This window comes from Pollicipes pollicipes, unplaced genomic scaffold (assembly GCF_011947565.3).
Source record: "Pollicipes pollicipes isolate AB1234 unplaced genomic scaffold, Ppol_2.1 Scaffold_4881;HRSCAF=5763_pilon_pilon_pilon, whole genome shotgun sequence".
In the NCBI taxonomy this organism is placed as follows: Eukaryota; Metazoa; Arthropoda; class Thecostraca; order Pollicipedomorpha; family Pollicipedidae; genus Pollicipes; species Pollicipes pollicipes.
The window spans coordinates 50,911,472-50,934,410 of NW_023596576.1; the positions used below are offsets into that span (position 1 = coordinate 50,911,472).

At 51.1% G+C, this 22,939-nt stretch overlaps 1 protein-coding gene across 1 annotated transcript in view; it reads left to right on the forward strand.

Annotated features, from left to right (window-relative positions):
* Positions 1–21,022, forward strand: part of LOC119100859 (furin-like protease 2) — a 46,989-nt gene extending 25,967 nt beyond the window's left edge. Inside the window, exons 7-16 of the mRNA XM_037224029.1 lie at positions 803–975; positions 3,365–3,495; positions 4,860–5,005; positions 8,243–8,407; positions 15,419–15,536; positions 15,983–16,385; positions 16,780–16,928; positions 17,395–17,582; positions 18,425–18,572; positions 19,002–21,022. Coding sequence (XP_037079924.1) covers positions 803–975; positions 3,365–3,495; positions 4,860–5,005; positions 8,243–8,407; positions 15,419–15,536; positions 15,983–16,385; positions 16,780–16,928; positions 17,395–17,582; positions 18,425–18,572; positions 19,002–19,140 — 1,760 coding nt within the window. The 3' untranslated portion in view covers positions 19,141–21,022. The remainder of the gene's footprint in view (positions 1–802; positions 976–3,364; positions 3,496–4,859; positions 5,006–8,242; positions 8,408–15,418; positions 15,537–15,982; positions 16,386–16,779; positions 16,929–17,394; positions 17,583–18,424; positions 18,573–19,001) is intronic.
* Positions 21,023–22,939: the final 1,917 nt, after the last annotated feature.

Below are 22,939 nucleotides of genomic sequence, written 5' to 3' on the forward strand. Positions count from 1 at the left end.
CGTAATTCTCCATCTGTATGATGTGAATACGCGGCGTAGTCTTCTGAAAGAAGTGAAATGTGGTGTGTATGCCAGATTCCTTGTTCTTTGTTTAGAGACTCTGGGAGACTGCAAGCTTCTGCTGGATAAGAGCATTTATGCATGTCTCTCACAAGGTAAGTCTGTCGGTGTACCATTAATAGGTTTGTCTGTCTCGATAAGTCCGCTAGTGAGTTGTCTCTCCTGCCCCTCGGTGCAACACTGGCGTCATTTAGGCAGTGCTGGTTTGCAGTTCAAGGGCGCCACCACCATTGCAACTGCCATGACGGTAGCGTCTTTGCCGACATTGGGTGGCAGCGACGGAGGAAGTCGATCGCTCGTCAATTGAAAGCACTCTCGTTTTTGTTGTCCAGCTGATGTCAACGAGGCATATATTTGCGCTGATGCATTATCAGCGCAACTTTTTGTCCCGGTGTTTTTGTTCCCGAAGATCTATGGAGACGCTATTTCGGGTTTCATGTTTTTCAACGTCCGGAATACTAATGAGAACCTTCGATTACATGTAAGGCGTTTCGAAATGTTAATTTTGTGCTGACCTGCCGTGTCGTACAGCAAGCAGCTTCTATTTGGTTGACTGCAGTTATTTGATATAAAGGTATTGCTTGAGCTATGGTGTCTGCACAAGCTTAGTTTCCAACAGCCTCATTCACATGAGAGATAAAGCCAAAACATGCAAATTCGCTACCTCTGTTTGCCACAGTTTACCAATCCACGCAACCTGAAATGCGCGTCACCAGCGAACTGAACAAACCCTGTTCGCCAGGTGTGCGCATGCTCGACGGCGGCGTGAACGACTACGTGGAGGCGAAGGCGCTCAGTTTCCGACGAAACCACATCGACGTGTACAGTGCCTCCTGGGGACCCGAAGACGACGGCAAAACGGTGGACGGCCCCGGTCCTCTGGCGCGGCGGGCCTTCATAGAGGGCGTGCTCAAGGTACGCTGCGCGCCGCGCCCCGAATAGTAAATCCCAACTTTTTGTAGCGGCAAATTGAGAAGCAAGACACAGCAACTCATTGTTGGTTGAATGTGTCATGAACGGCGCCATTTTTCCGATTCTTAAAACAATGCTAATGTCGCATGCTTGCGCTTTACGCCGCAATAACTCATCAAAGTTTTGGCTTTGTGGGTATGTGTTGGTCTCTGACACCATGAGCATATTAAGTAGATGCAAACGCAATTAGGCTGTATTCGAAGGGCAGCGATTTTTGCTATCAGTCTACGCATTCTCGATCTTTCCTGATCCCACGCCGAGTCAGTTTAAAGTTCAACAACGCACCCCCGAACTGTTCGGTAACGCAAGTTTAAGTGATCCGTGCTTATGGCTGTCATGTGTTCAGTGTATTAGCGGGGAACATTATTCACATAGATAAGGCAGTCGTATTAGCCTTACTCCTTTGAGGAAAGTCAGGGGAATGGAGATATAGTTGGGCTAAACCCAACTATATCTCCATTCCCCTGTTTTTTTTTCTCGGAGGAATGACGCTAATGCTACTGTCTTATTTATGGCTGTAATTGTAAAGTGCAGATTATTTCCGTCCTATTCACACTGCTGATCAGTCATCACATTTCTTACACATGCTGTTCGTCACAATCCTGTTCGGTTACAAACGCCATTTACAATCACCTTCGACGTCGCACGCATGCGAGATCGCAGGTGCACATGAATAGCATGCATGACACGTGCGCTTGCACTGCTTGGGTAGGGGAACTTTGCACTACAAGACGATAGTGGGACACACCCGAGCCGAACGGACCGCCGCGGGGCTGCCGTAGGCTCCTGTAGGGCAGCTGGGAGGTTCTCGACGCGGGGCTGCCGGAAGCTCCTGTAGGGCAGCTGGGAGGTACTCGACGCGGGACTGCCTGAGGCTCCTGTAGGGCAGCTGGGAGGTACTCGACGCGGGGCTGCCTGAGGCTCCTGAAGGGCAGCTGGGCGGTCCTCGACGCGGGGCTGCCTGAGGCTCCTGTAGGGCGGCTGGGAGGTTCTCGACGCAGGGCTGCCGGAAGCTCCTGTAGGGCAGCTGGGAGGTTCTCGACGCGGGGCTGCCGGAAGCTCCTGTAGGGCAGCTGGGAGGTACTCGACGCGGGGCTGCCTGAGGCTCCTGTAGGGCAGCTGGGAGGTTCTCGACGCGGGGCTGCCGGAAGCTCCTGTAGGGCAGCTGGGAGGTTCTCGACGCGGGGCTGCCGGAAGCTCCTGTAGGGCAGCTGGGAGGTACTCGACGCGGGGCTGCCTGAGGTTCCTGTAGGGCAGCTGGGAGGTGTTCGACGCGGGGCTGCCTGAGGCTCCTGTAGGGCAGCTGGGGGGTGCTCGACGCGGGACTCCCGGAGGCTCCTGTGGGGCAGCTGGGAGGTGCTCGACGCGGGGCTGCTGTAGGCTCCTGTAGGGCAGCTGGGAGGCTCTCGACGCGGGGCTGCCGGAGGCTCATGTGGGGCAGCTGGGAGGCCCTCGACGCGGGACTCCCGGAGGCTGCTGCGCGGCAGTGGGAAGAAGAGGGGCGGGGGCGTTCGGGGCGGGGTGACCGAGGGCCACCGTGCCGCAGTAGGGATGCTCGGCGTGCACGACAGACTACGCTCGCGCAGTCCTAGCCGCCGCGCTGTAGATAGTCCAGCGCACCGAGGTGTCGCTGAGGACCGCGATGTGAACATACGGCGCTCTGCCGAATGTTCATGCTCGCCCCTCCGTGTTTTGAATACCTCCGTCTTGTCGCGATCTTCTACCAACCTATCCACCTGGTTCCACCAGCAGTTTGCATCGATGAGCCGTTCCGTTCTCCTGACGCTTGGCACAGGTCGTGTAGCAAAGTGCATTAGTTTTGAATTAGTTCTAGTTTTTTCTTGTCAGCCCGTCCCCAACCGGAAAAACAGTAGAAACCGCGTAAATACATGGGTTCTGATCAGCACTGTAGCGGCTTTTGAGCTCTTTGTGGCAGTTCATATGTTGTGTCCTTTATTTGTGATTATCTTAGCAAGATCGTGCTATTGTCACATTGCACACTATAAAAAGGGAAACTGGACGATGCGTGTTTATTTTAATCGCTGCATTGCGTCAAAAGAAGCTGACTGTGACACAATGTGCCATGTGGTCTTGGCCTTGAATCGTGAGTTATGTGTCCTCCCATTCTTTCTAACAAATGTTTTGGTGAGAAATGCAGCCTATTTCCCTACATTTTTACAGCTTATCACCCACTGGTATGAGCAATGGACATCGAACTAAAAACGCTTGCTGTAACTGTAGTGCATACTATGTGGTCGTCAGAAGCATGCACTCGAATAATTGAACACTCGTCACTTTTTCGTCACGTGGTATGATCAAACCATGCTTTCAGGGCAGGGATGGTCGCGGCTCAATCTTCGTGTGGGCCTCGGGTAATGGCGGCCAGTACTTGGACAACTGCAACTGCGACGGCTATACAAACAGCATCTTCACGCTGTCCATCTCTTCAGCCACGCAGGGCGGGTGAGTTCGGCCGGGCGGCGTCTTTAAACTGGGTCGGATGCGCTGACGATATAGGTGTTACAAACTAGTCTCCCTGCGACTCAAACTCGCGTCTTCTGGCAAAATACGAGCCTACGAAGCCACGCAGCTCTAAACAATGTTACCTAGATGTACCGGCTTCGAACATTATTATCCCACCTCCAAATTCTTGTCTTGATTCGTGTTTCAAATAAGTTTTGTCGAAGTTGTTTTTGACTAATGAACTCAGTAAATGAACGAAGCAGGTCCATTATGCGCAATTTCTAAGTGACCTTGTTCGTAGTTGTACCAAACTAGGTCCTCTTCCATTTTACCAAATTGTTAGCTCGATGTTCCACTACGATGGACCTGCTCAGTTGCAACAATGTCATCTCAGGGAAGCTTGAATGACCACAGCGTTCCTTCCTGCCGGGGTGAAGGGAGGCGACCTTATATAGCCGCAACAGCTGAGTGTGTGGTATATCTCAAATGATGTGAGGCAGACACGCTTCGCAAAGAAACAGACTCATTGCCAGAATGGGGTCCGACACTGCCATGAACAGTGTGACCACAATATTGAGGATGTGTCTGTACCACAGCATACACACACCGCATGGCGGGACCTCATACAATGCGTGTCTGGATTTTTTACTCGGCCTCTGCAGATACTGGCAGATAAAATGCCGGGTGTATTCAGCTCTGGCATAACAAGTGCTGTGGTCCCATGCTTCCTTTCCCGGATTGGTGCCTTCATGAAAATCTTTACTTTCGTAACTGTTCGAGGTTCATCAGTGATTTGAGAGCTGTATTACTGTTAGTGTTAAATATTTTATTGTTGTCTGGAGATGCTCGTGAAATTTGTGGTTGGATCACACTTAATTGCAAAGGTGCATAACAGGGAATACCAACAGAGCCTTGTTATGTTAACAGTGAATACTAAACAGCATGTCCCTTTATTGACAAACTTCGCCTGCAAAAAAATCCCAACAATATGTCCTGCCAGTAACCGTAAGTTGGCGCAGTGAGCTGGCTGACCGGGCTCACGCTGCGCTAGTCCTGGCAGGAGAGGGGGTGGGGTGGAGCTTAGGCCCCACCCAGCGTCAGCCTCTTTCCATGGCTAACCGAATGATCGCCCTACAGGTGAAGAAGACTTTTGCTGTTTGTGGTTGGATTTGGATCGAACTTTTTCCGAAATAAGTCGCGGTTGGCTTTGTTGCGGCCGACTTTTAAACGTAAGGCGATCGAGCCAAAGCTTAATTAAAAAATCTGCAGCATAGGAGCTTAAGCGCCAGCGGAAGACGTCAGAAGCCCCGTCCGAAACGCAAAAGTACATTACAATCAGCTGACATCCGCCCGGGCTGCTGCAGGAACAAGCCCTGGTACCTGGAGGAGTGCGCCTCCACGCTGGCGACCACCTACAGCTCGGGCACGCCGCTGCACGACAAGTCGATGGCCACATGCGACCAGGACGCCGCCCTGCGGCCGAAACATATCTGCACCGTGTCCCACACAGGTGCGTGTCCGGTCTCTTGCTTTGGCTGCGATTGTGCTGAATACCTGAAAGTACCTGGGCCAGGCGCCGACGCGAAGAAGACCGTGCAGTTGGGCATTGCAAGGATATTTGCCCTCTCTCCTTTTTCGTGCTTTCTGATTGGTCTAGCAAAAGATTACTTTCAGGGAAAAAGTCGTTTTTAACACGCGCCCAGGCAGCCGTCCGAATACCCTTGGCTCAGTTGCAGGCCAATTTGAACCCCTTGACATAGCAGAATTATAAAGCTAGAGACACCAGATTCACAGAGTATATTGGCCGGTATGCGAATTCACTTGTGACAAAATTTGATGTTCGTAGGTCATGATCTTTGGATCAAATGACGTCAAACCAAATCCAACACCACATTTATGTTTGAAAGTGCTCTCGTACCCCCTCATGCAACCGCCTTGAACCTACATTCCTGTTCTAACCAAAAGGTTTCTAGCGCTCGGTATAGACCAGTGACCTTTTTAACCTTTATAATGCAATGGTGACCAAAAACGTGCTAGATTGTTCATGTTTATGCCAGATGTTTGTTGCAGTCCTTGTTATCAATCATTTTAAAGGAGCATCAGCAACTTTCCGGTATAGTAGGCCCTACAGTAAAAAGTGGGTTGGTTTTGATTTCGAGTTGACCTTCGTACCTGACCTAAGTTCTATGAAATTTGTTGTAATCCTGAAACTTCATTGTGACATTGTCTATGAAACAATTTCAGAGACATAAAGCTTCTTCTATTACTCTGTTGTCGCATCATATTGAACGAATCCCTGGAAATTGCCTTCACCGACAGCCACAGCCTGATTTTAACCTCCGATAGGTCAGCGGCCTTACAAGGCACATCTAACTGTCAATGCCTCGAGATCCACTATTAAATTGCCCACAGCTGTGCATAATTTGGCGCTGCTACGCCGCGTTCTTCAGAAATTCTTCTGGAAAAACCTTCAGGACTGTCAAATTGACCCATGCCCAAGCGCGGGTTGAATAAATGCGACGGTACTAGAGGGCACCAGCGCAAAGCACAGCACACTGATGTCGACCATTCGGCCTGTCATCTGGAGGCAGATTTTCACAGGGCGCTTTTTCTGCCGCTACCTGTGAAAAGCTGTCGGAATGGGTTTGCGTGTTTTCTGGTCTGTTACCGCGGGCTCTAAGCATCTGTCGTCGCTATGTCCGTTACTCACCAGGTATGTTATGGTACCGTACCGATCTCACCACCACACGACAGCCGCACAGCGACACCTGGGATATCGTCACATAGTTTGGTAAACATTTTAGAATGAAACATTCGTCGTGGCTCGCTGTGAAGATCACCGAAGGCTTCATGCGACCGCGCCCAACGGTAGTCTTCCCCATCAGTCCAATGTCAGAGCGCAGTCCGCAGACTTCGTAACGCCGGTAACCTCTCTGGCAAAGCTGAGAGCCAGATCCCGCTCGTGTCTGCGCAACGGCACTCGGACCAAAAGGCAGGGATTCAAGGCTCAAAATCCAGGTGTCTGATGTCGGTGCATATATTGCAGTGTACAATGCGGCCCGCCACCTCAGATCACAATTATGTTAGAGTCACATTCACGTGATGCATGGATTTCAGTTCCTAAGGGTGCTAAAGACGCTTTACCTATGGTAAGGTAAGGTTTTAGTTCCTTTTAGTCACCAGTCCCGCCCCCGGCACAGCATGGCAGGATATTCACCACATATCCTCACGAGAACAACACATATCCATCTCACATGTTACTGGGTGATGGGCAGCCTTAAGCATGTCACTAGTCTTATGCCCATCAGTGGATAATGCAGCAATTCTGCTCAGTTTCTTTGCCTTTCCAGCTGATTTGCCTTTTGCCTTTTTCTTCATCCGAGGCTTGCCATTAACGTGTTAAAGCTTTCTTTAGTTAGAACCCAGCCTAAGTCAGTCATATTCCTCATGCTAAGAGGATTGCATATCATACAAAGCCGTCTGTGTTATAGGCATATAAAACGTCATTACTGGCGCCTCTATTGGCGTCTGGCATCTTTGACGTTGAGTTCAAAGCGCTTATGCTGAATCGACAGCTTTCGCGACGCCAGGAGGTGCTGGTTAAACGACGTCGTAGTGCTGATGAAAAATAATCTAGACGGCACTCATATCTCGAGCTGTTCTCACCCTCAGGGGTTGTATCCTCATTTAATCCTGAGGATGAGCACAGCTCGAAATATCGAGTACCGTCAATATAATTGGTAGTTAATGTTACAATGTCGTTTAACCAGCGCGTCCTGGTGTACCGAAATTCGCTAACTCAACATAAGAACATTGAACTCACAGCGACGAAAGGCCAGGAGCTGATGGCTTTCTTTGCTATGTCAAGTGCTGATGTTTCTGATATTCGATACCTGTCAAAAGTCAAAATTGCCTTGTTCATAAACTCAGAGCTGCGATATTTTCAACTGTCTCTTTCTAGGCTTAAATGAAAACTTTTTAAAGCCAGCGTTTTTAAAATGTGCAGGGCTCCTGGTATGCGCTATCATTCCTCGTTTTCCGTCCTGTTCTTTGAAGGTCGCCTAGTTGGCATTGTTGGTATTGTTCGCAGGCCTATGCCGCCACAAAAGAAGTGAAAACGTATTTTAGGCACTGTCAAGAGTGGTTTTCGCAGCCAAACAAGCCTTTTAATGCAAAGTTTTGCCCGGAAGTGATCGTAGCAAACATTGCTGAAAACCACCACTTGGCGGCGCTCCGATGTGTAGAACTTTTTTGTCGCTCTGTGCTAGATGGAAACATATTTTCTATTGTTTGTCAAATAAAATGTTGTATTTCTCAATTATGCACATTTATCGCCAAGGTAAGTTCCGTAGCTGGTGATCTGCCCTTTTGCCCAGCCTACTCCTCCCTCCTCCCCGTCCCACTTCAAGAAAACTAAGCCTACCTTACATTTCACGAGCACTATACCATCTAAGAGATAATGCTTGTGGTCTAAACGCTGTACACTTTTTGCGGCGGCGTGAAGACGTCTGATTTTACAGCGGCTTCTGAGCACCTTTTGAATCTTGTGCGAACTCTACTAGAGCCGCATGTGGTTATTGGATTGCTGAGCTGCATCGTGATGCCATTGTTGTTGTTGAGAACACTACGATAACGATCTGATGGCTCAGACGGGTTACAGCTTAGATCCCTCGAGTGTTCAGATGCTGGGACCATTTCGTTTGGTGTAGGGCTGTGCTGAGCGCGCGTTGACACGGCGTCGTTGCAGGCACCTCTGCTTCGGCTCCGCTGGCGGCCGGACTCTGCGCGCTCGCGCTCGAGGCCAACCCGTCGCTGAGCTGGCGCGACATGCAGTACATCGTGCTGATGACCTCACGTCACGAGCCGCTGGACAATGAGCCCGGCTGGATGACCAACGGCGTCGGCCGCAAAGGTGCGTTACGGACGTGATGACGTCACGTAGGAGCTGCCGACTGACCGACTGGACTGGAGCCGTGACATCAGCCGAGACGGAGAGTCGCGTTTGTCCGTTGGATATAAGGGAGTTGGATATCGCGGCATTGGAACTAACGCAGCCGCGCGCGATGGTGTTGTATCAATGCTCGTGACATCCATGGTAGGTGGCGCCACGGTGCCCGGTTGGAGGGAGAGATCCGCAGCAGGTGGCAGCACCAGTCTGGAGAATATTTGTTTTAAGCGTGCGCCACAGCCTCATGGCGACCACGAAGTGACAAGGTGACCATCACGCTCGATTTCTGCACCGATCGGTTAGAGTGATTAAGAGGGAGGCGTATGCCGAGCGAATCCTTCTTCAGTTGTCAGGAGATAAGCTTGAGCGGTCCGGCGGCCTGATCCGGCCGCTGCCTGTTCTAGACGTCTTTCCGACCACCGAGTAGCTTTTCTCTGTAGATTTTCCTTGCAATTATTGATACGTTGCGACCTGAAACATTAAATCTCTAGCTGTTTGATCATGGTTGATTCTCATGCAACATCTAGTATGGCAACATAAGGTCCAAGCTATTTGATTAACGTCAGAAACACAAGATTGGTGGGATAAAGAAAATACGGGATGTACGGGAATCTCAATCTCAGCGGTACGGAGAAGCAAACCGGCAGTTATACTGGCAAGCGCGCGTCCAGTCCGTGTGCGGACGTTCACATTCGCGCTGCCGCACACCACCGAGCCGTCCGTTGTTGGGCCTCTCTAGCTGGCACTGACGTCGCGTCTGGGGAACCAGAGCGAATGAGGACGCCCGAACCGAATGCATGGTATAGAGGGATGCACAGTCCGACCGTAACGACGCCAGCCAAGTACTGGGAATCAGCTAGCGTTGCTTTTTTGGCTATCCGTTTCGAATAAAATTGGTGAGGCTGCAGCAGAGTCTGAACCACGGGTATAACGCAAGCGTGGAGCCCAATTCACTGTGTTTAGTTTCCACCCAAGATGTGTACGCTTTGTGCTGGTGGCAGATACCGAAAACCTCAATTGTTCCAAACGCATCGATTTCTTTGCTTCAAGTCAGGTCTACCCGGTCGGGCCTATAGGCAGCCTTATGACCTCGTAAAATTTAGATCTGGTCGAGACTAGTAAGGCAAGCGATACTGATAAAAAACTGGCATGTTTTTGTTTTAATCCTATTCCCCTTGCTATAGTTGTTCCGAAGTTATCCAGCTCCGATATAAGGCAAAATGTTAGTCCCAGAATGTGAGCTCTGTAGTTGGAAAATATGGACGCGAATGTAGGATAGGTAGTGTAGCGACTGCGACAAAATAAGACTCGGGTAAACCGTGCGTGTTACGTTTGGTCGTTTTTTGGTTAGCTGTTTAGATTAGAGTTCTTTCAGCCGGCTATGACTATTTTAACGCCATGGGATAATGGAAAATGGATAACGGTGTGGCAAGACTACGTAGCGACAGTATCCTAGAATTGCCGATTTGAGGTGTAAAGCAACACCCTATGAGAATAAATTTTTCACCCCTTTTTCCCATGTTTTAAATGAATTGCTCACTCCTACCTGATATTGCCCAACCGCGCATACCAAACCCATATTTCCCTTTCCTAGGTTTTAGAATGTCATCCAAAACCGGGCCCACTTGTAACCATCAAGCATAGACAAGGCTCCACAGAACCTGGACACCTATTGCTATATCCTGCCTCACATGCACCTGAATCATGTCTATGTATGCACAGAGCAAGGGCACTAGGTACATTCAAGCCTGAGTGTGCCAAAACACTGGTGTTGCATAATTTTTGTGGTCATCACACTGGTACGAAATTACTATTCTGTAATGGATTGTGTTTCACTGTAATGACCTAAGATTTCAAAAACCGGAAACTGTTTTGTCATGTTTATGATGTTACGTCAATACCAACCTGAAATGTATGTCTGCCTCCTGGAACATATCTTACTGACTCATAAGTTCCAACTTTTGTGAAATGAGTTCTTCATTCCTACACGGCCTTTTTGTGATGGAATTTTTTACTCCCGCCCCAGTTCAAAAACGATTCTAGCTCATGATGCAACGGATTACGAGCCCCTGCGGCAGTGCCCCAGGTAGTCGCCGACACTTACTTGTGGTGCTCCTACGCGCCACAAAGTGGCGATCCCGCTCCGTTTGATCTGTGACCGAGATTTTCCCCTGATAACTTCGATGATGGCCGTGTATGTGTATATTCTTGTCTTGTTCGTGTTGTTATGTATGTGGCTGCATTGGTCCTTCTTCCGTTGGCACCTCAGTTACATCATTTCTTATAACATATTCATTTCTAAGCCTCATTTCTGTAATGTCTCGGTAGTATGACACAATGTGCGCCTGTAATTATAAATCACATGTGATTTACGACGCGGATAAATAGTACCGAGGGCGTCGCGATTGACTGGTTCAGTTGTCGTTTAGGGGAAGTGCGAAATTGCCACGGGGAAATGTTATTGGTAAATATGATATGTTGGGTCGGACGGGCAGCATGAGGGAAGTTATGTAGATTTCCCTGCATTATCGCAGTGCTGGGGTGGAAGTTATGAGGGCATGTGCTGGAGGGTTGCGTTTGTCAGTGGCTGACAGGTAGGAATAGGGCGGTGTTGAGTGAACCGAGATGTCAACGAGGGTGGGATTAATAACGCTTGAGATGGTGGTCAATCCGTCGCAGACGAATTCCGATTCGCGGTATAGATACGAGTGACTTCAAATCGGTGAAAGTATAAACAAACGATCACCTCGATGAAAGGGGAATATTTAAGTGTGCAGCCATTAAAAAGGCGGCAACGGTTGCATTCAATGCTGAGAGGCGCTAGGAATTGTCTTAGACGGATGGGCCGGGAAGACATGTATAGATTGATTTCTCATGATATCCGCAGTAGTAGTGAAAGAATCGTTTTTGAGCATAAGCATGAGCTCGGAACGGAAACTTTCCAACAAAAGTTATGTGCACTTTCATAGTCATGCCTTACCTAAATTTGTTTGTAATCTTGGGCCGATGCGGCTATGGCTCCCAAATCCAAAATATTAAGTAACACCCGTGCAGACTCATATGCAGGTCAAAAACGACAGCCGGGCTTCTTCAAATTATTCTAACAAGAAATTAGCATGCTGCAGGTTGTATTAGGAGCGGGGGCAACAGGAATTCTTCCATAAAGGTGTGATTATTTATGCCCAATCAATGCCAACAGAAACAACGTAAGATTTTCAGAGCGTTTAAAGATCAGCAACCGGCTGTAATCTTGGCATACCCCCTGCCCCTCCCATGCCCCTTGTCCCCAATAGCTCAGAGCCTTATGTTTCCTAAAGCAAACAAAAGTAGGCAAGTACAACATCTGAGACAATAAAGAAGGATGTGAAGGAGTAGCATGCTGAAGAGCTTCTCCCGGCGTGTGGAATATCTTGGTTGTGCCAATGGCAATGATTAACTACTAAGACGTGTTAGTCATGTATTCCAAATGACATGACATATTCCATATTTTTGTGACCACACCAGTACTAGAACCATCAACGCATCTTCATCATGTGTGTACTGGATCACACTTGACACCAGGAACTATATAAAACATGCCTGACACTGACTGGCATTTGGCAGGGGTATAGTTTCTTATTCAGCCGAAGAGAGCTCTAACTACCCAAAACATTTGGTCTCCGTCCCGACTTTGAGAAGACAGTAAGCCAAATCCGGGAAGAATTAAACCTATTTGTTGGTGTCTTTTGAGAGAGAGGTATATCATTTTTGCTGTGAAGCCTCACGGGGCTAAGTTGAGTGGGTTTAGTTGAGTTTAGTATAAATCGAGGGTCCAACCCGTTTGGCACCCCTGACCACTGTCCACTGGTGCACCGCTCACAAGAATGCATTCATGCGATCATTATTGTGATGAAAATAGGAAGCATTAGGATTAATCCGTATGTCAATGATTGTGTTTCAAACATTAAAGCATGGTAACCGACAACATGGAGGCAACCAGTGCATCGCTTGATGCTGAGAGCTCGTGGCATATTTCGCCTTGATAATATTATCACGTTGATAATATTACGTTGATAATATTACTATAATATTTTCCCGTTGATACTATTACTAACGCTATGTAAGTGATCACAGATACTGTTATGCCAATGTCAAGAACTTCCATGCCAACTTTGAAGGTAACAGTGGTGCAGGATCTAAAATCTCTGTTTCGTTTGTTTGTTTGCCACTTTAGGACGCTCTGGCAATGGGGCCATTCCGCATCCTCGTGACGCCCCGTTTGTCCGGGTTTGGTTACGTGCGCTAGCCACGAGTGGGTCGCGAGGCCTACTGAAGGGGATTTCGACCAGGTGCCCAGCGTACACCCCACAGATAGGTCCCTGCGCGGGCTGGCGAGGGCTCGGACCTTGGCTCCCAGGCGCATGCAGTCGTACTCCACCATAATGCAATCTCCTTCCCATAGCCCTGAAATGATCATGCCTGGTCGGAGGGCTTTAGTCCAAATGACCAAATACCCCCTCCCCCCCGCCCCCCAGAGAAGAAAACATGACTGACCCAATCGGTGCTACAACCCGCTTTGGCAGACCACGATCTTACGGCGAGGGTTCGCTTCTGCTGCGTGTACAATCCAATGTGTTTCTTTTTTCTTATCGTCGCTTTCGTCGCTTTAGTTCGCACTTGTTCCAAACGCACACCTTGTCACTTTTCACTCATAAAGAGATTTGCTCCGAAAAGGCCAAGACAGCCGTGTCGTCTCCCAAGGCACGGCGTACTGTCAAATCAAATAATGTCCCCTCGATCCAGCAAAGCATATGCGCAGTCAGCAAAAGTCACGATGGCCGCATGTGGAATACAGACTGGCTTTTCCCCAGCTGCCTTCCCCTGCAGATTCCCACCCCCGCACCTCCGTCTCAGCTGAGTCGACCACCCAGACCCAGACGACAGATACTGTCGAGTCACCCCTGGCCTTGGTGTTCGAGCCCTTCGGGTGTGCGTGGTCCGCGTGCGGCTCAAGCCGTCCGGCGTCCTAACCCTCCAACTATGAACGGTCGGCGGCCGGTCCCCCGGCCACCACCCGAACGGTCCCTCCCCCCCCCCCCCCGCAGCACAACATCTGCTGTAACACACTCGATCGAACACCGCCAGTCCTTTCCCCTCCCCCGCCCCCTGTGAGACTGGCCGTGGGCTGGTCATGGTCAGCTTCGTTCGGCCGATTCCCACCAACTGGTCGAGGTTGATCCATTCACCAAGAAATGTCTTTTATAGTAGCGGAATTGTCGCGATCTTATTTTTAAATGGTCTGCAATGAAAACACTTTTTGTCGTATGAGCTCCAGTCATATGCGCTACACAGGAAACGTGGTTTCGTCCTTCTGACATATAACTTTATGATACCAAATTCCTCGTTAACATTGTTGTGACGCCACAGACGGTGGGTCTCACCAAGGTAGAGTGGTGCTATAGATCAGACATGAAGTAACACACACGCCACTCACTCTTACCACATCTTTCCAGACTGTTGCATGTGCTGTACGGTCGCATGTTTGCACCATCCATGTAGGCTATTTATACATTCCACGAAATTATGACAACACGAATCTTTAACAACAACTTTACCAACTTGTTACTTAATTTCACAACCATTCTCTTCATTTTTACAACATTTTTCGGCGATTTGAACGGCCACGGCCCAGCGCGAAGCAACAGCACCCCGGCCGTCAGTCGCCGAGAGCATTTCTTTCAGTTGCCGTTTCAGGTCGTCGCCTTTTACTGAAAATCATGACGGCCGATACTGGGGTGAAGAAATAAGGACCATAACATCTTGAACATTGTTGTAACTTATGAAGTGCGCCTTGGAGACGCAGTAATAAGTGGCTAAATTCAACATCTGAGCACCGAATCTCCCTGTCATCCGTGAAAAGAGGGGAGGATATGTTTGAAGAGAGGTCATCAAATAAATCATTCATTATTAGTTTGAAGAGTGATGGAACTATACAGCTACCCTGTGGAAGATCATTTTCTTGAATGTGAACATTAGAGACAGTTGATCGGCATCTTATGCGGAACGGCTGCATTCACTAGAGAATTCCACGGGGTAGTATGTTAAATGCTCCTTAAATCCACTTGTACTTGGACCCACTCATGATTGGCACATGAAACCTGCCCCGAACAAGCAGGGTGTCGTGAGGATGCAGGACAAGCAAGAGAGAGGATAAGAGAGCAAATGAGGCAATACATGCTCACTGAGGGTCACCGGAAGTTTCTACAGTTATTTCTGTTAGCTATGTTCCTGATGAACGTTTAAAACATCAACCCAGTCACCCGAATCAAGACGCGCTAAGACAGTCCAAAAATACACGTTTCAGACAAAAGTGAATCGCACGCCAGACGTCCGTTCTCTGACAATGTAAATGGTAAACTACCGCGCGAACGCTATGTGGCCGAGTCGGGCCCGCAAGGAGCAGCCTGGGCTTCTCAGTTATATGTCATGTATGCTTCTCTTCATGAACTTAAATGCAACAATGACTGTTTACGAGGTTTCCGGACGCATGGAGAACCCCTGAATCGACGGAGAGGACCCTGTTGGTGTGAAATGAGACCCTGCTTAAAAAGGGAGGGTTAGATCTGATAAATGTCCAATGTGGATGCTCAAAACAAAATTGTGGTGTCTCTCAGGCTATGGGGCCCCCTCTGAAATTGTCCTCGCTTTGGCAACATCCTGGCTACATGCGTCATCAGTATTTACCGGTCATTCGAAACTCCAGGTATGTTTGCCGGGACGGATGAGATACTGGTGTGAAATCTAACCATTTAGCTGGCTGTTGCCGAAAGTACAAATCAATCGCCTCGTAGAAATCGTAAAATATCATCGTCGTATGCCTATGTTGTGGACTGAAATCCCCGCGGCCAAGTTAAACACAGCTAAGTACCCTGGTTTAAGACAGATGTCCAGCTGTCCCCATCCCTCGACGCGTGACGAATGCGTCCTGCTCTGCAGTGAGTCACCAATTCGGCTACGGTCTTATGGACGCCGGGGCTATGGTGGACCTAGCTAAACGCTGGAAGTCTGTGCCCACACAGCACATCTGCATCACGCCTATGGACGACACACCAAGGTGAGGGCGGGCCTGCTGGCGCGTGCCGAGCTTCGCAGGGTCCCGTCAGTCTGGTGACCTGAAAGCAAAAGCATAGTGTCCATAGAAGTAGCCGAAAGAAATAATTACCTCCTCCGCGGACTCCGGTAGCCAAATTGGTATGGTGGTCACGGACGAAAACGTTAAGCTTATTATGATCGTCTCTATGTTGGCAAACTTCTTTCGGGAAGACTGCTGGTTATCGAAACACAGGAGACTTCAGTTGTTCCGGACGCCACGCAGTCCCGTTATGGTAAGTTAGCTGCGATCTCCATAGCTGTTGTTCTGCGACCGGGTCGCCTGCGCTGTACTGTGCTTCGTTACTAGGCACGTAAAAAGCTGGAGACACTGAGGTGCGAACCGTCGCCAGCGCGGCTCAGAACTCAGCCACAGCGCAGGCTCGGACCACGTCGCCGTCCCGTCCGCAGGATGATCCCGAATGAATACGGCGGCCAGCTGCGCGTCTCCATGCCCGTCACAGCGTGCAGCCAAACGCGCCAGGCCGTCAACTACCTGGAGCACGTGCAGTGCAAGGTGACACTGACGTACGTGCCGCGTGGGGACCTGCGCATCCTGCTCACGTCACCGGCCGGCACGGTCACCACGCTTCTCTTCGAGCGGCCGCGAGACGTCACCGGCAGCAGCTTCGACCGCTGGCCCTTCATGTCGGTGCACTTCTGGGGCGAGAACCCGCGCGGCGTCTGGAACCTCACCATCATCAACAGGCACATGCGCAAGCCCAAGACCAAGGGCATTCTCAAGGAGTGGCAGCTCATCTTCTACGGCACCGAGCAGCAGCCGATCCAGCTGCGTCCGCGTGACGCCCAGCAGGTGCGACCCTGTACGCCTGACCAGAGGATGGTCTGGCTTGTGACTCTGCAGGTGCGGTGCCGCACACTGGACCAGACTCTAGCGTGGTTCGGTGTGCGACCCTTCAGTGCAGTGCTTTGGAAAATATAAAGCCTGAAAGGCCGAATCCGCGCGTGGGCATGTGGGCGGTAATGCCGACACATGTAGCAAAGCACAGCTCCATCGCTTCATCCAGTGCATGTTCCAGACGGAGGCTTGCCCGTCGTGTCCACCTTGAGCTCGCTGACTTGGGGCCTCTCTGACCATGTGCCCTATCCGTGAGCTGGCTGACTTGGGACTTCTCTGACCTTGTGCGCAATCCCTGAGCTGGCTGACTTCGGACCTCTCTGACCTCGTGCCCTACGTCGTCGGGCAGTTCGGCTCTGCCTCGGAGCTGCGATCGACCGGGGCGGTGCCGGAGGGCAGGTCACTGTCGACCGGCGAATGCGACCGGCCCTGCCGAGCCGCCTGTCATCAACAGCCGGATGGCGCCGATTGTCAGCACTGTCGGCGACACTACCAGAGGTGAGGTGAAATATTGTCGGCATCGATACACACTGGCGCGTGCTGGCGTACGAGACAGCCAGGGCTGAGCGATTCATGCATTGATTGCATCGATCCATGGACAGCAAAGCAGTAGTATTCAGTTGTAACCGTCCTTTTTCTAAAAGATTTGTCACTTCTGGACGAGCAAAATCGATCGAACTTGGTATTCCGGCGTCCACTTCTGTGTGCTCCTGTGTGCTTCATGGAATCATAATAAAATTCACAAAAGTACGAATGTCACGGTGAAGAAGGTGAGAAGTTCAAAATACTATAATGAGAATAAAATTGTATCGATATACTCGCGTTAGTACGCCCAACGGCCGTGTGAGCGGTTCCTAAATGCTCCTGGACTTTTTCGGGACTTCTGAGGACACCGTACGCAGCAATTCGGTCGGGGGCCCCCGCCACGGTCTGTGCTCCGACTGGCATGCGCGCCTGTTTTCAGCGCGTGCCTGCCCAAGTGTGAGCCGGGCGCGCACATGGACGATGCGGAGAACTGCCGGTCTTGCCACCCGACGTGCGCCGCCTGCTCGGGCGCCGGCCAGACCCAGTGCACAGCGTGCGCAGCCAGTCACGTGCTGGTGCGCGAGCTGGGCATCTGCTCGGCTGACTGCCCCCAGGGCCACTTTCCGGGTACGTCGGTCCGATCGCACACTGTGCTCGACCGCTGCTGGCGAACAGGGCGGCTCCGCTGCACTGTTTGACGGCGAGCGTGTCTGTGCAGGGATTGTGTTGTACTTCAGTCATGAGTCAACGCGTTGGATGCGGTACTTGTGGTATCGCTCACGCTCTCCATTGAATTCACTGATGTATAAAAATAGTACACAAATTGGTATATGGCTTGTATACTTTTTTAGACTCATGCACCAGCTACTTAGTTCAACCCCTTTTGTTTCAGTTGTCTTCGTCACACGTAATTTAGTTACGCGGAAAGACAGAACTTTCGTTGTGTGATGTTCGCCTCAACTTGTATGTAGTGTTTCTTCTTGCTATTTGTATAGTTATTTCTGTCTTGCTATAGGTTTATTTCTACATGGAGGCCATACAAGTCATAGTTCAAACCGTCTACCTGGGGCCGAAGCAAGTCCGTTCATGTCTAATTTGGTGTGACCACATATTCGTGCTGCTATGAATTCACAACACTCATGCAATGCACAGTTCCTGAGCCCACCATGCTGCAGCGTGTTTCGGCGTGTTGCGCACACCACTCCTGATCAGTCAGTCTGCCGGCGCGGCTTCCCATGGCACCGCTAATGGCCAAGTGCAGCGCTCCTGCCCCCCCCCCCCCCCCGAGCGCAGCACCCGCGCCCCGAGCGCAGCGCCCCGTCCTGAGCGCAGCGCCTCCGCCCCTGAACGCAGCGCCCGCGCCCCGAGCGCAGCGCCCCTGTCCCGAGAGCAGCGCCCCTGTCCCGAGATCAGCGCCTCGGAACCCCGAGCGCGGTCCCTGCCTGACGGCCGCGGCGCCTGTGTTGCAGAGGGCGGCGCGTGCGAGCCTTGCCGGCCTGACTGCGCCTCCTGCGAGGGCACCAGCAGCCGATGTCTCAGCTGCGAGCCCCACCTCATCCTGCACGACCGCCAGTGCTGGCTGTCCTGCCCCGAGGGCACTTATGAAGCTAACCAAAGGTCAGGTGCACCGCTGCCGGCGTTCTCAGCTGCGCGCGTGGAGTCACCTTCAGTGTCTTCCTCAAGTGGACAGTGCCTTCTTGCTTCTGCCGCTCTAATGCGTATCCTATATAATAGCATGAGGTACATTGCTGTGCTTTCCACCCGACTCAGATAACTCCCAAACGACTTATCAATACGATGATTTTAGCTTCTTACCCGCATTAGCAGGGAACAGATCCACGCCCTCTAAATATACTTGTTAGCCGTACTAAAGAGCCTTGCCCGCTATTGTCTCTATATGCAGTCTCTGGTCCCCTGTAGTCCGTGTCTGCAGCCGTTACCGTGCAAAGTCACGCACCGGACTCGTCCCGTTCCGGTGCAGCTTTGACCGCATACGCGGCGAGCACCGCTGACGGCCGCGCTGACGCTTCGGTTGACCTGCTGCAGATGTGAGCCGTGCTCGCCGGGCTGTGAAGAGTGCGTCGGTCCGGCCGAGGACGACTGCGTGCTGTGCCAACCGGGCCTGGCGGCCAAGCAGGGCCGCTGCGTGTCCGCCTGCTCCGACGACCTGCCGTGTCCGACCTAAGCCGTGTCCGGTCCGGGCCGCGTCCGCTGAGACATGTCCGACGCGGCCGTGTCCGCGCGCCGAGTGGGGCCGGTGCGGGCCCCGACAGGAGGCGGCAGACCGCAACTTCCGCTCGCCTCGATGTCGGATGTGCGGCCGTGTGGGGACAGCGCGACAGTGCGCGCTTTGTCGCCGCGTGTCGGCCGGCCGTGGCGGGAGTCGCAGAGCGCCGAGTCGGCCGTGCCGTCTGTGTGGGCGCCAGACCAGCCAGGCCATCGATGTCTGCGTCGGTGGCCGATGCCCGGCTTCGACCGCCGGTCGGCCGCACTGGGCCGCCGACGGGGGACGCACGCTGGTAGGGTCGCCAGGTAGGGCCGGGTTGGCGTGCGCCGCCAGTAACAGGTGGCGATAAAGGACCACTAGCGGCGGGGCTGCAGGAACGGCTTTGGCCACGGACTGAGAGGGACCGCCCACTTATGACGGAGCAGCTCGTGAGGAGGCTGCAGCTCGTGCGGCCTGGAGGTCTGCAAGGGCTGAACGATGCCCGGGTCTCCTCTAGCGTTCAGAACATCGTTGTTGAGGGAGGCCGGCGACGTCTGGATTAACCAGCGCCGCGCCCTGCGACTGAGCTGAGTATCAAGGGCTTTTGGCAGCGACGCCAGCTTAAGTCCCTCGGCACCAAAGTCGACCCTTTTCAGACGGCGGCTGCGTGGGGAGATGAAGTGAACGAAGGATCAGTGACTCAGTCCGCATAAATATTTCTCGAACATAATCGTCATTGCGACCTGAGTGTGAGTGCTAGATGCTTGTTTGCTCTGGTCGACCATCAAGTCAACATCCGGGCACAAATTGTGAAGCAGCATGGCGTCAGTCTGTTTCGCTGTTGGCCGTTTCCGCGGGATTGCATAGTTGAACAGTGCCATCGCGCCTTCGTCGCGTTTCATATTTCTCCGCTTGGCCGAGCTTTGGCAGCCTCATCTCTCAGATTGTTGCTCCGTCACTGGAGTAAGACAGACTTGCTTCACGAAGCCCATACCGTATTACTGCGCGCTCGCCTCCCCCCTCCCCCGAAATGCCTGGACGCACCGCATCTTCCTTTCACCGTATTTCGTCATGTTTACGTCTCCTTCTCGTTATTCGGACGCCGCTTCTCCCGGTGTGATGTGCGATCAAGTGATTGGTGCCCGGACATAGTGTAATGTTTTTTTTTTTGTGTACCGGATGCTCATAAAAAAACTGTTTGACGTTTGCGCTGTCTGAAAGGAGGCTAGCCGTGCAATCTGTTACAGCCGTGCCAACTACCATCATCGGCCAACGTGGGCGATGATTGGCCTGCATCAGAATGCCTGAACGTCTGCCAAATACCTCTGAACCATGTCAGGTATCTGATGGATGTTTCTTTTTTGCACCACCAGCTCTGGACATGTCAGCAAGATCTCCCCGACCATTTGTGCATTTGTCACTAACCATGGTGAGGAGCTTTATTGAAGCCGCTTCTGTAAAGCGACCACGGGACAGTAGTCCAGCGGTCAACAGTACTTGATGACAACTCATTTCTTCAACATTTTGGATACATTCCAATAGCGCAAGACGGAAGGGTTACTTTTATTGTAAGACAAAGACTTCGCATGCAGAACTGTTAAATTTCTCAATAATATAACAACTTTGGTTTTGGTGAATTATTCTTCACATGTATTGACGCGGCTGACATCTGGCGGACCTCATCCTCTCACGACCAGGCGTGCTCGCAATTTTTCCGCTATGCATCACGATGCTCACTCATTAGGCCTCGCAGAAAAGGTAATCATCTGACATGATGCTCAACTCCTGTTCAATTATAAATGGCAGACCTTCTCTGAGGCATCTTTGACAGCCATGTAGTCTTGAGTTCAGTCGCAAACTCGAATAAAATGCAGGAAATAAGGCGCAAAATGCACTATAATTCCGCAGACGCTTCCTCTTTAAGTGAATTTTGCAGTTCATAGTTTGGAGAAGAAACCCTAATCGAAGAGAGCCTGTGTGTCGAAGTATAGCGAGATTTGCGGCTTATATGTTACATTTCAATTCGCGTTACAGCGCCGGCTACAGTCAAGAGTGTACGGTATCGCTCGGTTTAATGTTCTTCGACCATTTTGTCGGATGAATCAATTTATGAAACTAGCCTGCATTGAGTACGTAGTATCATGGCTGCAGCTGAAATGGCAACGGTGAAACGGAGAGAGGGTTAAACTGTTTGAATACCGAGTTGGCATTTGATCCCAACATTTATTGAAATATAAAGCATGACATTCGTACTAGAGCAGTGGGACATAAGACATCCTATAGCATTACGCATCTGCTTCACAGATCTCTCCTCTAGGGATGTATCAATGACAGCGTACATCCGTACATGGCATTAGGCATCTACGACACGGTCCAGGCTCCACAAACCCACTTCAGCGCAGCAATAGTTAGCACATGTGCCGCCAGGGGCGCTACAGGCGCGCTTCGTGCTTTCCCTGCGGTCAGCCCGTTCGCCGGGCCTTCTCCCGGCTTCTGAGTGGCGGCGGACGGGGATGCCCGCCCCCTCACGGACTGCGTCGGTCCGACGGCCGGACTTCGTCCCGCAGGTGACCCCTGCCGCCCGCTGCCTGGATCCGCTCGTGACCCTAGCCGCCCAGCAGCACTGACGGCACTGACTACGGCGCTCTCGATGAAGGCGTTCACAGCCGTGTTGAAGAACTGGCGCCGGCTGGACGGCCAGTGATCCTGACTGCCGCCGGAGACGGCCGGTCGGTGAGGCTTGGCGTCCGACCCCGGCCGGTCTTGGAGGCCAACGGTGGAGTGGCGTCGTCCATTTTTCACGAACTTCAGCACGCCTCTAGTAATACCTGGGTATGGAGCACATGGCGTAACGCTGTCAGCCGCGGTGTCCTCCAACGTCACACGTGTTTTCCACTGCACTGAGCATTCATTGGTCGCGTTTGATAGCTGCTTAACCATACGTCTATGCTATTGAATTATTAATGCCATGGCACTGCAGGCAGCATACCTGCCAAAATACATAATTATCTTATTTTACAAGAACAAGTAGATAAATTATGCTTTTCTTTTAAAACGTCAACTTGTTTTCCTGTTGCATTCAAACATTTTATTCATTTTCCAAAGCGAGGGAAATGCTATCATTCCTCACCTGAACTACAGCAGCATACATGGACTGAGCCCCTGTCGTGTAGCAGTGTACATGCATGAGCTTTGCCGTGTACATGTCTTCTTCAAGACGCATGCTAAGCCCAGAACTTAACACAATTATTGCGCCCAAGACAAAAAAGAGAATGCGGTATCAACCAATTCGCTGCCAAAATTCGGAACATTTGTTATAAGACTCTGCCACAGCTTCTTGCGTATGTTACTCAAACATGGCTTGTCAATACAGGTCTAGAGCTAGCGCGCTTTAAGCGCGCGCAGGAGGCCGGTTGAATACCCTCCGCCAGGGTGGGGAGTGGTCACTTTGAAAACCTGATATCTCAAAAATCAAGATCGCTGATGACACAAAATACCCTGTATGTGAATCCGCTTGTCTCAAGGTTTGAGATTCCTGGGTCGTGACCTTCGCGTCAAATTATGTCAAACAAGGCCAAGCTCCAGATTGGTGTCCCCCAGTCCTTATCATACAACTGTTGTGAACCTAGTTACCTGTTCTAAGCAGAAGCCCTTTGGTGCTCATAAGGGATCAGTGACCTTGTGTGACCTTCAGAAGGTCATGGTGACCAAAATCGCAAAGACTGGTTTGAAGAATAGACAAAAAGACATTTGAATAATCGTCAAGTGTTATGCGATG